Genomic DNA, 15,084 nt, shown 5'->3' with positions numbered 1-15,084 from the left:
GAAATGACAGTAGGGGTATCAAGTCAAAACTGCCACGAGGCCAGGTTCGCCACCCGTCATCTTAGCTTCTCCGGAGGCTGAGATCTGAGGGTCACACTGCAAAGCCAGCTGGGGCAGAAAAGGCTGTGAGATTCTGATCACCAGTTGGCCACCAACAAGCCCGAGGCACAGCTGTGGCTCAAGTGGCAGAGCACTAGGCTTGCTCAAACGTGAGAGGCATCCACTCTATTTTAGTGCAAACCATTCCTGCATTCTTGCTCTGCACCCCGCGCTCCAGCCAGGCTTCTCAGTCATCTTCCTGGAGGTCTTCAGACCAGTGCTGGATGAGTTCATCTTCACTCTCCAGAGCAGTTCTTTTCTCCTCCTCCTCCTTCTCCTCTTCCTTGCCTCTTCCTTTGTCCCTCTTCCTTCCTTCCTTTTCATTCTCTGACTTTCCTCTTCTTCCTTTTCCTCTTTTTTTTTTCTTCTCTTCCCTGTCCTCTTTGGTTTTGAAATGTAAAGCCCTGGTTTGCTCGAGTCCCTCCCAGATCTCCGCTTTGCCCAAGAATGTCACATGACACCAGTGAATAGTCATTTTCCCTTGTCCCCTCTCCCCTCCTTCTCTTCCTCCTCTTCCCACTTCAGGCGACCTGATGCGGTCCTGTGTTCCAGCCCTGCTCCCTGTCCTGCTGATTGTCTGCCTGGACACACGGCCGTGGTGACTGCTGAGGTCTCTGAGGGATGGCCACAGCCTGGCCCAGCACCTACGTTCTTGTTCCTGCATTGTGGGGACAGCCTGGGCACAAAGGCTGGTCTTTGTTTTGAAGTGAGGTTCATGACCAGTGCTCTCAGGACACAGGAAAAGCTTTGACATTAGAGTTCTCAGAAATCTGGCCGCTGACCTGTGTTCTAAGAAGTGCTTTAGGTATCAGCGGGGGAAGGAGGGGGGTTCTGAGGTTAGCCAGTGAATGAGCCACTGCACACCACACACATACACACACACACACACACTGGCGCACGAGCACACGTGGTGGGGGGCTTTCCCCCGGAGGCCCCGCCTGCCTGAGTGAACTCACTCCCCTGTGAACTCGCCGGCTGCACAGGAGCGCACACTTCTCTGCCCTGGCATCGCAAGGTTTGTGTCTTTGGGATCGGTGCGGGGCTGAGGTGGGGTGAGGGTGCACTTTGATCTTAGGGAGCATTTCTAGACTTTCTTTCTGTCCAAAAACCCACGCCACACAAGGAGAGGGAAATGTTTTTCTTTTCGCTCTCTAGTTTTATACTACACAAGCTCAGTTCTCCACACAGATGAGTCTGGGTCTGTGGCAAAGGGAGCATGACGATGAGTTGGGCAGAGAGAGGTCTTTCTAGCTCCAGCAGGAGATGCGCGAAGAGTGGGAAGAATCTGCACCTGCCTAGCACTGCCTGGCGGCAGGACTCTGGCTCAGAGCCAGCCTCACCCCGGGGAGGGTTTTTGGTTGGTTGGTTTTGTGTGCTGATCCTGGGACTTGAACTTAGGGCTTGGGGGTTGTTTCTTAGCTTTTTCCACCCAAGGCTGGTACTTTACCACTTGAGCTACAGCTCAGCTTTTTGGTGGTTAATTGGAGCTGAGTCTCAAGGATTTTTCTGCCCCGCTGCCTTCGAACCATGACCCTCAAATCTCAGCTTCCCGAGTGGCTAGGATGACAGGCGTGAGCCACCAGCCCTGGGCTCTCACTTGGATGTTACCGCTAAGGATCTCTGCAGATCCCAGAAGTCCCGAACACTGACATTCCTGTATTTTACAGACATTGTTGGAAAGTTCATTCCTGGCTTTTGGCAAGCTTACCCTCCTCTTGTAGAAGTTCTATGAGTTTGTTACTTTTCCACTATATTCCATTATTCATTGCTCCTTCAAACCCCCGAGTCACAGTCCTGTGGATGCATTTAAGTCGTGGTTGAAATCTCCATGGTTCTGGAAGGAGAAACAGCCCGTCTTGGGAAATCCTTACACTTCGTCGGTGAGACAAAGTTCTTTTGCAGGCAAGGCGTAGGAACTTGGTTCAAATCCCATCGCTGAGAGATTTCACCATGGGAAAAGCCTGCTACGGCGTGGTGACGGCTGTGCTGCTGCTCATGAAGTTTGAGAGGACCAGTTCCGCGCAGGCTGCCTGTAGTGCTTGTGCCGCTGGTGAGTCCTGAGTGAACACGGGCACACACCAGTGTCCTGGGGGCCCGTGGCAGTCGGGGCTGGGTCTCTTAGGGTTGGGTTGCTCGTTTACTTGGCAGTGTTGATGGGGTGTGAACGCAGCCTCCGGGTGTCATCCAGGGGACAAGAGAAATCGTCCACTAGGGTCAGGCAGGCGTGGTGCCGTAGCATGCAACCCAGCTGGGCCTGCGGTGATCGGCACCAGCTCGGCTGGCGGGCTGGCGGGCTCTCCCCGCAGGCGGAGCGGGAGGTGAGCGGGGGCGGGGCCGGAGGTCTGCGCAGCTCCAACAGCGGGAAAGTCAGCAGAGCTGTGCAGCGCAGCGCCTGCATCGCCTCCCAACCCAGTCCTGCTCATCTCCAGGACCAACCAGGACAAAGCAGACCGTCTTATTCAGTAGATAAGGGAAATTGTTTCCTTTCTCTTGATGTGCTGTTGGTATTCCTAATTCTTTGGCTTGGCTGAGCATAATCTTGAAAATGTACAATAAAGTCAGTTGGGGGGTCAGTGGTTCACACCTGTCATCCCAGCTACTCAGGGGGCTGAGATCTGAGGATCCCGGTTCAAAGCCAGCCCGGGCAAGAAAAGAAAGTCCATGAAACTTGTATCTCCAAGTAACAACCAAAACCTCCAGAAATGGAGCTGTGGCTCAGAGTGGTAGAGTACTAGCCTTGAGCACAATAGCTCAGGGACAGCTCCCAGGCCCTGGGTTCAAACCCCCAGGACTGGCACACACACACACACACACACACACACACACACACACACACACACACACACACACACACACACACACACACACACACACACACATCAATGGACACAGGGAATGACCATCATTGTGACATTTGAGAAATGAATCCGTCTGGTTTTCTTGGGAAGGTCCTTGTGCTGTGCCTCCCTGTGCCTTCCTTGACACACGCTTCCACCTGTCTCCTGCCTCCCCCAGGCACCTTCTGCAGTAGGAATGGGAGCCAGCCGTGCACCCCCTGCCCCCCACACAGCTACTCCAGCACGGGCGGACAGAAGGCCTGCCACATATGTAGGACGTGCGAAGGTACGGGGAGGGTGGCGGGAAGGCGCACGTCATTCTGGCGGCGCAGACTGACCATCTCTACCCAAGTCTTCAGCATCAGCCACCCTGTGGCTTGGGCCTGTAATCCAGCTACTCAGCACACTGAGATCTGAGGATCACAGTTCGAAGTCGGCCTGGGGAAGCAAGGTCTGGGAGACATTTATCTCCAATGAAGCAGCACAAAATCAGAAGTGAAGCTGTGGCTCAAGTGGTAGGAAGTGCTAGTCTTGAGCAGAAAAGCTCAAGGACAGCAAGCACCAAGGCCCTGAGTTCAAGCCCCAGGACTGGCTCACAAAACAACAACAACAAATCTTAGGCATCAAAGATGCTGATGATTTGGTCAGTGGGCAGGGCTAAGTGAGATGGTTTCTGTATGTAGTGGCAATTAGTTCGTGTGGAGCGTTTTATATAGTAGAGGAGGTATCCACCTGACGAGAGGTTTTTAATTAGTGACGTGTAAAAATGTCCTGATGAGGATTTAAAAATCAATAGTGAATAGTCCAAGCCTAGTGCTCTAGTGTACTCCTGCAGTCCCAGCACTTGGGAGACTAGGCTAGCTGGCCTACAGAGCAAGTCCCTGTCTCACAACAAAGTAAGCATTATACTGTAAAATCTGCTTTCTTTTTGGCAGTTGTGGGGCTTGAACTCAAGGTCTGGGTGCTGTCCCTGAACTCTTTTGCTCAAAGTTAGTGTCTGCCACTTTGAGCCACAGAGCCATTTCTGGTGATTAGAGATAAGAGTCTCATGGACTTTCCTTGCCCAGGCTGGCTTTGAACCTTTGATCCTTAGAGCTCAGCCTCCTGAGTAGCTAGGATTACAGGTGTGAGCCACCGGTGCCCAGCCTATACTGTACAATCTTTAAGAACATTACAAGCAAGCCACATGCCAGTATCCTAGTCTTGTAATCCTAGCTGCTTGGAAGGCTGAGATCGGGAGGATCAGTCTCTGCCCAGGCAGAAAAGGTCACCAGGCTTGGTCTCTAAAGGAGGAAACTGGACACCGTTTCTGCACACCTGTGTTCCTAGCAACTATGGGAAGCCTACAGTAGGTGGCTCAGTACAGGATCAGGCTAGGGAGAGGCTGTCCTGAAAGCAACAGCACAAAACAGTGCTGGAGGCGTGGCTCAGCAGAATAGCACCAGCCTGCCAAGCACAGGACAACACAAATTTGCTTCTTGAACTTGGAGGTGGGGTGTTGGCTTTGCAGGTCTTTTCAGGGTGAAGAAGGAATGTTCCTCCACCAGCAACACAGAGTGTGAGTGCATCTCGGGGTTCCACTGCCTGGGGCCCGGCTGCTCCCAGTGTGAGCCGCGCTGCAAGCCAGGTGAAGAGCTTGCCGCAGCAGGTAGGTGCCCGCGTCCTGCCCAGCTGGCTCCAGCTTAGAGCCTCACCCATGAGCCCAGGGTGGGGCGTTCGTACGGTGCTCTGGATGGGTCAGGAGCTACTCCCCTGAGGTGTGGAGCCAGGCCCCTGGGTGATCCCCGGAACCGTGGTTCTCTGCTTGTGTGAGACACAGACAGCACTGAGCGGCGATCAGAGCAGGAACGAGCCCTGGGCGGATGGGGCGTGCTGAGCTGCTCCTTTCCCCTGTCCCCCCGAACACAGGCTGTGCGGACTGCCCCTTTGGGACGTTTAACGACCAGGAAAGTGGCCCCTGTCAACCCTGGACCAAGTAAGCAGCGTTGCATTTGGCTTGCCCAGCAAAGGGAGGGAGGAAGCACGGGGTCTCGTCTGCCCAGGGGGGCTTGGCGCTGAGTCCTCGGATCTCAGCCTCCCAGGCAGCTAGGATTACAGGCGTGAGCCACAGCCCTGCGCCAGGTCCAGGATTTATTTATTGACCCTGATGTGTTTCGTCGCATGCCCCTCTGTAAAGTGGCAGCACCCCCCCGCCCCGGCCAGCGCTGGCCCTCACACCCTGGGGCCCCTTCTGCCGTGCCAGGGGTCAGCTGTGAGGAGGACGGGGTGGGGGGCAAAGCCCCCAGGGCCCCGTCACCCACCAGCTTGCTTAGCTGGCTCCTGCCAGGGAGAAAGAAGAGCTCGGTTGGGTGTGGGAAGTGAGTTACACTGTGGAGCTCAGAAGCCGGTGACACGAGCAGGAATCAAGCGGGGGGCGGGGGGCACCCTCTGCCCACGCCGGGGACCCAGGTTGTGCAGATGGCAGAACTCCTCACCCAGCCCTCATACCCACGCGGACGCTGAACTGGCCTCTCCCACCCATCGCAGCTGTTCCTCAGATGGAAAGCCTGTCCTCGTGATGGGCACCAGCACCCGCGATGCCATCTGCGGCCCCGCTCTGGCCGTCTCCTCTCCAGGTACCGCCGCCAGCATGCCTGCCCTGCACGGCCAAGGACTTGGCTTGTGACCGTCAAGTGAAGGCTGGGGGCGGGGCGGGGAGAGATGCCTATAACCCCAGGGTTTAAGAGATGGAGGCAGGAAGGGAGACTCCAAGGCCAGCCCAGGCCACAAGGCCAGTCAGGGCTGTGCTATGAACATGAGCCAAAAATAAGTTAAAAGACAGGAAAGAAGGAGGGAGGGAAGAAATTAAAGTGGAGAAAGAAAGGGAGAGGAGGGGAGGGGGGGAGGGAGGGGAGGGAAAAGAAGAGGAGGGGAGGGGAAGGGGAAGAGTAGGAAGGGGAGGGGAGAGGGAGTCTTGGTGGGTATGGAAACTCCCTGTACTGCCCCCTTCAACTGTGCCTGCAGCAGGGACCTCTGGGTGCTTTCACAGACCCCCCTAATTTTCTCAGATGTTTGTCATTCAGTAGTCTGAGGCATTCATTAGAAGTTGGGTGGCGCTGTAGCTCAAGTGGTAGAGCGCTTGCCTTGAGCTGAAGAGCTGAGGGACAGCGCCCAGGTCCAGAGTTCAGGCCCCACGACCGACAAAAAAAAAAAAAAAAAAAGAAGTTAGTGTGAGGCTCACCCCAAACAGATAGGGGAGCACCAAGAAAAGGGGGTTCTGGGGTCCTCCATTTTCTATCTGCTACAAAGCCTGAGCCACTTCATTAGAGCTTCTGGTTGTTTTGCTTTTGAATTCAGCAGTTTTGAGGTGCCAGTGTGATGGCCCTGGTGTGATGGCACTGGTGTGATGGCGTTGTGTGATAGAGCTGGTGTGATGGCCCTGGTGTAATGCTGCTGGTGTGATGACATTGGTGTGATGGCCCTGGTGTGATGACATTGGTGTGATGGCCCTGGTGTGATGGCCCTGGTGTGATGGCCCTGGTGTGATGCTGCTGGTGTGATGACATTGGTGTGATGGCACTGGTGTGACGGCACTGGTATAATGGCCCTGGTTTGTGGCGTTGGTGTGATGGCCCTGGTGTGATGGCATTGGTGAGATGGCCCTGGTGTGATGGTCCTGGTGTGATGGTCCTGGTGTGATGGCACTGGTGTGATGCTGCTGATATGATGACATTGGTAAGATGGCGCTGGTGAGATGGCCCTGGTGTGATGGCCCTGGTGTGATGACATTGGTGAGATGGCCCTGGTGTGATGGCGTTGGTGTGATGGCATTGGTGTGATGGTCCTGGGGTGATGGCCCTGGTGTGATGGAGCTGGTGTGATGGCACTGGTGAGATGGTCCTGGTGTGATGGCCCTGGTGTGATGGCACTGGTGTGTGGCGTTGGTGTGATGGCCCTGGTGTGATGGCGTTGTGTGATGGAGCTGGTGTGATGGTCCTGGTGTGATGACACTAGTGTGATGCTGCTGGTGTGATGACATTGGTAAGATGGCGCTGGTGAGATGGCCCTGGTGTGATGGCCCTGGTGTGATGACATTGGTGAGATGGCCCTGGTGTGATGGCATTAGTGTGATGGCCCTGGTGTGATGGCCGTGGTGTGATGGCATTGGTGTGATGGCCCTGGTGTGATGGCCGTGGTGTGATGGCCCTGGTGTGATGGAGCTGGTGTGATAACATTGGTGTGATGGCCCTGGTGTGATGGCACTGGTGAGATGGCCCTGGTGAGATGGCCCTGGTGTGATGGAGCTGGTGTGATGCTGCTGGTGTGATAACATTGGTGTGATGGCCCTGGTGTGACGGCACTGCCACCCTTCTTCCTGCCCAGGCCCCTCTCCACAGAGCCTTGCTGTCTTCATGGTGCTGATGGTGGTTACAGTGCTGGTGCTGCTCTTCCTCCTCATTCTTCAACTCTCAGTGGTGAAATGGAGCCGAAAGCGATTCCTGTACATCTTCAAACGACGTAAGCTGACCTCACGTGGTGGACATGCCTCAGGAGGGGTTCACAGCCAGGGAAGAGGGGACCAGAGATTGTTTTTCAATTGTGGAAACAAGGTTAGGTTAGGCACAGTGGCACATGCCTGCGTCCCAGCACCTGGGGGGCTACATAGTGAGATCCTGTCTAAAACTCCAGAAGCAGCCTGGCATCAGTGGCTCATATCTGTGATCCTAGCTACTCAGGAGATTGAGATCTGAGGATCGCAGCTCAAAGCCAGCCTGGGCAGGAAAGCCTGTGAGACTCCTATCTCCAGTGAGCCACTAGAACAACAGAAGTGGTGCTGTGGCTCAAGGTGGGAGAGCACTAGCCTTGAGCAAAAAGCTTAGAGACAGCACCCAGGCCCTGAGTTCAAACCCCACAACTGACAAAAATGAAAATCAACCAGCTAACCAAACCGAAACAGAAGCCCCTGGGTTAAGGCAGGGCACGGCTAAACTACAGTGCACAGAATGGCTCCTGTAGAGAATATTCCAGATCCCGAAGCCTGGCTTCGAGAAAAATCACAGGCATGTGCCACTGTGCCCAGCTTTTTACTTGAAACAGAGTTTCACAAGGTTTGGCCTTCAGCTGTGATCCTCTGTCTGAGAGCCTCCCCATAGCTAGGATTACAGGCATGAGCTGTGGATACTGGTGGTTGTTTTTTAACCTAGGAATAAACTAACTGGGATGTCAAGAACATAAGCCTTGCTCCCTGGTAGAGAAGATCAAACTTTTCCAGCACAGTTGGAAAGACTCCCCACCCCCACCAGCTCAGCAGTGTGAGCGTTTCTCCTGCCCCACAACCCTGCAGATGTGTGTGTGTGTGTGTGTGTGTGTGTGTATGCACGTGTATGCACGTGTGTGCGTGCACACACACACTGCTGCTGATCCTGGGTCTTGAACTCAGAGACTAGGTGCTATTTCTGAGCGCTTTGGCTCAATGCTGGCGTTTTTCCACTTGAGCCAAAGTTCTCCTTCAAGCTTGAAGTTCTACTTCAAGCTTTTTGGTGGTTAATTGGAGGTAAGAGCCTCATGGACTTTCCATCTCAGGCTGGCTTTGAACCTCAGCCCTCACACCTCAGCCTCCAGAGTAGCTGGGGTTACAGGTGTGAGTCATTGATGCCAGCCCCCCCTGTGGTTTGAAGTTACATTTCCCTGCTGAAGAGCTGAGGCCCCTTTCCTGTTTGGCCAGCCATTCGGAGTTCCTCCTTGAAGTGATGGATGGGCTTCTGGGTAGTCTCCACCGTCCCGGCTTCCGCTTCTCACGGGCGTACAGGAAGCTTCCGCCCCAGCCAGCTCACAGCGCAGAGGCTTTTCCTCTCCTGTGGTCTGCTCTGTCATTCTCCCCAAGTCTCTGGAACCTCAAAGCTGCCCCGGGCCTGGCGTCCCCGCCCACTCACACGGCCCTGTGCTCTCCAGGCCGCTGCCGGCCGCTTTTTGCTTTAGTTTTTCTGGTAAGGCCTCACATTTTTGTCTGGGATTGGCCTGAGATCATGAGCCTCCTACCTGACAACCCTGCTTTAGCTGAGATTATAGGCATGCGTTCCAATGCCCAGCCTGACAGCAAGATTCTTCATAAGGCACTTTTTCAAAGTCTTTATGAGTAATTAGTGGATTGTAATGAAATTGTAATACTTTAAAACAACAACAACAACAGGCCGGGTACTGGTGCCTGGCACCTGTAATCCTAACTACTCAGGGTCTGAGGATCATGGTTCAAAGCGGCCTAGGCAGGAAAGTCTGGGAGACTCTTATCTCCATTCAACCACTAGAAAACAGGGAGTGGCGCTGTGGCTCAAATGGTAGAGCGCTCTCCTTGAGCTGAAGAGCTGAGGGACAGCGCCCAGAACCAGAGTTCAGGCCCCATGACTGACCCCCCCCCCAAAAAAAAGGAAAAAAAACCCACTTCAGGTCCCTAAGAAAACTTTTTATTCAATAATAATAATAGGATTAGAGGCATGATTGATGTATTAGAGTTCCTGTCTTGTGAGTACAGAGCCTTGAGCTGAATCCCCCGTACTGCAGAGAATATTACAGATCCAAGGAGCTGCAGATGCAGCTGAGCAGCGTCCTGTGCCCATCACAGGTCCCTCCGAAAGCACGCCATGTGACATGTCATCACGCATGCACGCACGCAGCGCAGCTGAGCAGAGAGCAGCCTTTGCCACTGATAATCTCCGGCGCTTCCCAGCCACGCCCACCAGCCCTGCCCCTGCCAGCCACCCACCCCCACCCCCAAACCCCTGTGACTTTGCTTCTGGGGTGTTCCATAAACGGGGTCACACAGTAAGGGACCTCTTCTGCTGCCCCTTTGCCTGGCATCTCACTTCCTAGCGAACATGCCTTTAGTCAAGGCGGCTTCGGTTACCATGGCTGTAGTTAGCGGGCCTTTGCCGGCTGGGGTGGGGGTTCCCTGGGCCCTGAGATGCTCCCCGCCTGCGCGCGCCTGAGCTTTGAACAGATTCGCCCCCACCACGTTCCTGCTCTTCCCTCCCTCCCTCATTTGGTGGATGCCTTTGCTGACTCTACACGGAAGCAGACACCAGTCTCTCTTGCTTTTGACTCTCTCCTAAGGGTGTATACATTCAGCACAGGTGTGGCCACCGGCTCCCGCCACTGCTGAGCAGACACAGGTCGGTTTAATTTTTTCAAGAGCCTCCATACGGATTTCCATAACGGTTGCACTCGATTCATTCCCACCAGTGTATGAGGGGTCCTCTTTCCCTCCACATTTCTTTTGTTTTTCCCTCTTTCCTTCCTCCCTCCATCCCTCCCTCCTTGCTTCCTTCCTTCTCTCCCTCCCTCCCTCTTTCCTTCCTTCTCTCCCTCCCTCCCTCCCTCCCCCTCCCTCTGTCCCTCCTTCCCTCCCTCCCCCTCCCTCTGTCCCTCCTTCCCTCCCTCCCCCTCCCTCTGTCCCTCCCTCTCTCTCTCTCTCTTTTTTTTTTTTTGTCGGTCCTGGGGCTTGAACTCTAGGCCTGGGCTCTGTCCCTCAGCTCTTCAGCTCAAGGCTAGCGCTCTACCACTTGAGCCACAGCGCCACTTCTGGTTTTCTGAATGGTTTATTGGAGATAGGAGTCTCAGGGACTTTCCTGCCTGGGCTGGCTTTGAACCATGATCCTCAGATCTCAGCCTCCTGAGTAGCTAGGATTACAGGCATGAGCCACTAGGGCTCGGCTTTCTCTCTCTCTCTTTCCTTTCTTTCTTTCTTGTCGGTCGTGGGGCCTGAACTCTGGGTCTGGGTGCTGTTCCTCAGCTCTTCAGCTCAAGGTTAGTACTCTATCATTTGAGCCACAGCTCCACTTCTAGCTTTTTTTTTTTCTTTTCTGGAATTAGAAATAAGAGTCTCATGGTTGGGGCTGGGAAGGTGGCTCAGTGGTAGAGTGGTTGCCTTGCATGCATGAGGTCCTGGGTTTGATTCCTCAGCACCACATAAGCAGAAAAAAGCCAGAAGTGGTGCCGTGGCTCAAGTGGTAGAGCGCTAGCCTTGAGCTGAAGAGCTGAGGGACAGCGCCCAGGCATAGAGTTCAGAACCCATGACCGGCAAAAAAAAAAAAAAAAGACAAGAAAAAGAAAAGTCTCATGTTCTTTCCTGGCTTGGCTGCTTCCAGCCATAGTCCTCAGATGTCAGCCTCCTGAGCCGCCAGCATCAGGCCCATGTATGTTTTCTTATTAATTTGTCTGTTTTTGCAGAGAATGACATGGGATTGCATTGCATCTAGCTGTTCCCAGCCAGCTCTGCCCGTCCATGAACGTGGGAGCTCTTTCCATCTGCTGACAGCTTTGATTTCTTTCTTTCTTTCTTTCTTTCTTTCTTTCTTTCTTTCTTTCTTTCTTTTCTTTCTTTCTTTCTTTCTTTCTTTCTTTTTTTGGTTGGTTGTGGGGCTTGAACTCTGGGCCTGGGTGCTGTCCTTCAGCTCTTCAGCTCAAGGTGAGTGCTCTACCACTTGAGCCACAGCACTACTTCTGGTTTTCTAGTGGTTTATGGGAGGTGAGAGTCTCATGGACTTTCCTGCCCAGGCTGGCTTTGAACTGTGATTGTCAGATCTCAGCTTCCTAAGTAGCTAGGATTACAGGCGTGAGCACCGGTGCCCGGCTTGATTTCTTTCTTTAAGGTTTTATCCTTTTCATTGTGGGGCTTCCACCTCCTTGGTTAAGTTTATACCTCGGTATTTTATTTCTTTTTGAAGCTATTGCGAATGGAATGGTTTTCCTGATTTCTTTTTTAGCTTGCTCATTGTCGGTATATGGAAAAGCTACTAATCTTTGTATGTTGGTCTTACATCCTGCTATCTTACTGAAGATGTTGATCAGATCTAGGAGTTTTGTGATGGAATCTTAGGATCCTTTTATTATGGCATCGGATCATCTGCAAATAGGGATAATTTGACTTCTTCCTTTCTTTTTTATTGTGAAAATACTGTACAGAGGGGTTACAATTACATGGGCAAGATAATGAGTACATTTCTTATCAAGCATTGTTGCCTCCTCCTTTGTTTCCCCTTTCCATCCCTTCCCATCCTCCCCCTACTCCCCCACCCAATTCTCCTCCCCCCCCCCAAAGTTGTAAAGTTTGTTTTCGACATAATGACTTATACATCTCATTGTTGCAATGGGTCCACCTGTGTCCCTATTTAAAGTATTTGTTTTTTCCCTTCCCTTCCACAAATTATACTGACATCAAATACAGTCAAAGCAGGGGTTATACCGTGGGGGAGGGGGTGATTAGGTTTTGAGTAGACATGTTTTATACCTCTAAGAGAAGCACAGTTACAACATAATATGCTAACATTTAACTTTAAGAAACTACAGGGGCTGGGAAGGTGGCTCAGTGGTAGAGCGCTTGCCTTGCGCGCATGAGGCCCTGGGTTTGATTCCTCAGCACCACATAAACAGAAAAAGCCGAAAGTGGTGCTGTGGCTCCAGTGGTAGAGCGCTAGCCTTGAGCTGAAGAGCTGAGGGTCAGCGCCCAGACCCAGAGTTCAGGCCCCATGACCGGCAAAAAAAAAAAAAAAAAAAAAAAAAAACCTACAAAAAAAAGAAATGGCCAATCTCCTTTCTAGAAGCAATTGTACATTCTTCACCCTGACAAGGAAAGGAGGAAAGAGCCAACTATTCTGCATTCTTGCAGCATTGCTACAATGTGTGTGTGTATATGAGAGAGCAAGAGAGAGTGAGAGAGAGCCAGAGAAAGAGAGAGAGAGAGAGAGAGAGAGAGAGAGAGAGAGAGAGAGAGAGAGAGAGAGAGAGAGAGAGGAAGCCAGAGAGAGACCCAGTCCTGGTACTTGAACTCAGGACCTGGGCACTGTCCCTGAGCTTTTGTGTTCAAGGCTAGAGCTCTACCACTTAAGTGACAGCTCCATTTCTGGCCTTTTTGGTAGATAAACTTTCCTGCCTAGACCGGCTCTAGACTATGATCCTCAGTTTTCATCCTTCTCAGGATTACAGACGTGAGCCCCAGTACCTGGCTCAACTTGGTTTTGTTTCCATTTTGTTTTTTGTTACTGGGCCTTGAACTCAAGACCTTGTGCTTGCTAGGCTAGCATTCTACTGCCAAGGTAAACCTCTAGCACTTTTTCACTGTTTTTGAGATAGGTCTTGCTTATACCTGTACCCCAGTCTGCCTATTTTTGGTTTCCTGTCATTGCTGGTAGAACTTTATCTAAAACAAGCATCTAGTCTCTCATCAGCGTTGCTGCAGAGATGAAATTATGGGCTGCTGGAGTGAATCCATGGTTGTGTCTAACAGGGATATTCATGCTAAAGTGGCTCAAGTTCAAGACATTTTTTTTTTAGTCCTTGTAGAAAATAAAAGAAGTTTTTTTTTTTTTTTTTTTTTTTTTTGTCGGTCGTGGGGCTTGAACTCTGGGCCTGGACGCTGTCCCTCAGCTCTTCAGCTCAAGGCGAGCGCTCTACCACTTGAGCTACAGCGCCACTTCCGGTTTTCTGGTGGTTTATTGGAGATAGGAGTCTCACAGTCTCTCCTGCCCGGGCTGGCTTTGAACCGCGATCCTCAGATCTCAGCCTCCTGAGTAGCTAGGATTACAGGCGTGAGCCACCGGCGCCCGGCTAAGAATTAAGTTTTTAAAGGAGAAAGTCTTCTTATTCCTTAGGAAAAGCTTGTAAATACTAGTCATCTCACTGTAGATATGTTTGTTATTAAAGTTGTGAGCATTTGCTGCTCAAAGCTGTTCTGGATGAGCTGGGTAGCATGGTTCAAGTGGTAGAGCACCCGGCTAGCCGATGCAAGACCTGGAGTTCAAATCTCAGTACTGACAAAAAAAAGTTGTCTGCTGCTGTGCTGGATGGAAAGTGTCATCCGATCAAAAGAGATTGTAAAATACGAGTATCTTTCCTTTTGAGCGTTTATGACACCAGTACAAATGGTCCAAGAGGAAGATGGCTGCAGCTGTGGGTTTCCCCAAGAAGAGGAAGGAAGGTGTGAGCTGTGAAGTGGGAATCCGAGGAGCTGGGACACTGAGGTGGAGAGGAAGGCCGCAAACTCACCTGCCCGGCCTGACATGACAATTCCCCTGCATCAACACCAGCGCCGCCGCCGCCGGCGAAGCTCTCCTGATGCTCCACGCTTATGAAAGGGTGGGCAGCGTGCATGGCACAGGGCATTTTCTAAATGCCACTTAAGAGGCCCACGCTGGGCACTTGGTTGTTGTTTGGTTTATGTAGTGGTACTGGGGTTGAACTCAGAGCCTCACGCTTTCAGTTGGCTTATTCACTCAAGCCTGGCACTCTACCACTTGAGCCACAGCTCTACTTTTGGCTTTCTGCTTGTTAATTGGACAGAAAAGAGTCTCTTGACTTTCCTGGCTAAGAACTGTGATCCTCAGATCTCAGCCTCCAGAGTAGCTAGGATTACAAGTGTGAACCACCAGCATCTGCCTAGGCTAGTTTTTGTTTTTCATTTACTACAGATGATAATTCTAATCACATGTCAATAAATATACATATATTATATATAAAATTATATACATCATATATTTTAATAATGTAGGATTTTACATGTTTGAAAATATGACAGATGACAAGAAGCCCTAAAACTGTGTTCTTTAGTTCTGCTTGTTTGCGGGCTTCATGAGCATGGTATTTTGCTGAATCTTGTTTGAATAATTGAAAATTACCTTTATAAGAGACTTCCACAGGTTGTGTGCTGTGTGTTTTCATTTCACAATGTGTTATTTTTTGTATGTCTGGGACTTGGATTCGGGGTCTGGGGCTCTGCTTTTTTTTTTGCTCAAGGCTGGTGCTCCACCAACTTGAGCCGTGCTTTTCAGTAATTAGTTGGAGATAAGAGCCTCATTTTCTGACCCCAGCTGGCTTGAATCATGATCCTCACATCTCAGCCTCTGAGCAGCTAGCATATGGCCATGAGCCCCCTGCACTAGGAAAGACAGTTGTTTTGTTTGCAATAATAATAGTATAGTTTCTTCCTTTTCTAGTCCTTCATTTTCTATGCTTGACTTATTTCTTGGACTTAAGACAATGTGATAGTCTTTGTTGATGGAGAACACCTTTAGCTTTTCTAAAATATATTTACTCCCATTAAGAGAGTTTCCTTCCTGGTTTGTGAAGAGGGTTTTTGAAATAACTGCATATTTTTAGTTATTATAAAGGTGCTGTACAG

The 15,084-nt window shown here is 51.4% G+C and overlaps 1 protein-coding gene across 1 annotated transcript; it reads left to right on the top strand.

The window, feature by feature from the left end:
* Positions 1-1,071: 1,071 nt before the first annotated feature.
* Tnfrsf9 (TNF receptor superfamily member 9) lies at positions 1,072-14,802 on the top strand. The gene is made up of 8 exons (XM_070037271.1): positions 1,072-1,114; positions 2,002-2,149; positions 3,115-3,222; positions 4,447-4,584; positions 4,845-4,911; positions 5,463-5,551; positions 7,299-7,433; positions 13,809-14,802. Exons 2-8 carry the CDS (start codon positions 2,050-2,052, stop codon positions 13,895-13,897), a joined length of 726 nt encoding a protein of 241 aa, XP_069893372.1. The 5' UTR covers positions 1,072-1,114; positions 2,002-2,049; the 3' UTR covers positions 13,898-14,802.
* The last annotated feature ends 282 nt before the right edge of the window (positions 14,803-15,084 follow it).

Source organism: Dipodomys merriami, unplaced genomic scaffold, assembly GCF_024711535.1.
Source record: "Dipodomys merriami isolate MVZ:Mamm:240054 unplaced genomic scaffold, mDipMer1.0.p SCAF_28, whole genome shotgun sequence".
NCBI classification, from domain to species: domain Eukaryota; kingdom Metazoa; phylum Chordata; class Mammalia; order Rodentia; family Heteromyidae; genus Dipodomys; species Dipodomys merriami.
This window is presented reverse-complemented; position numbering and strand designations above follow the sequence as displayed.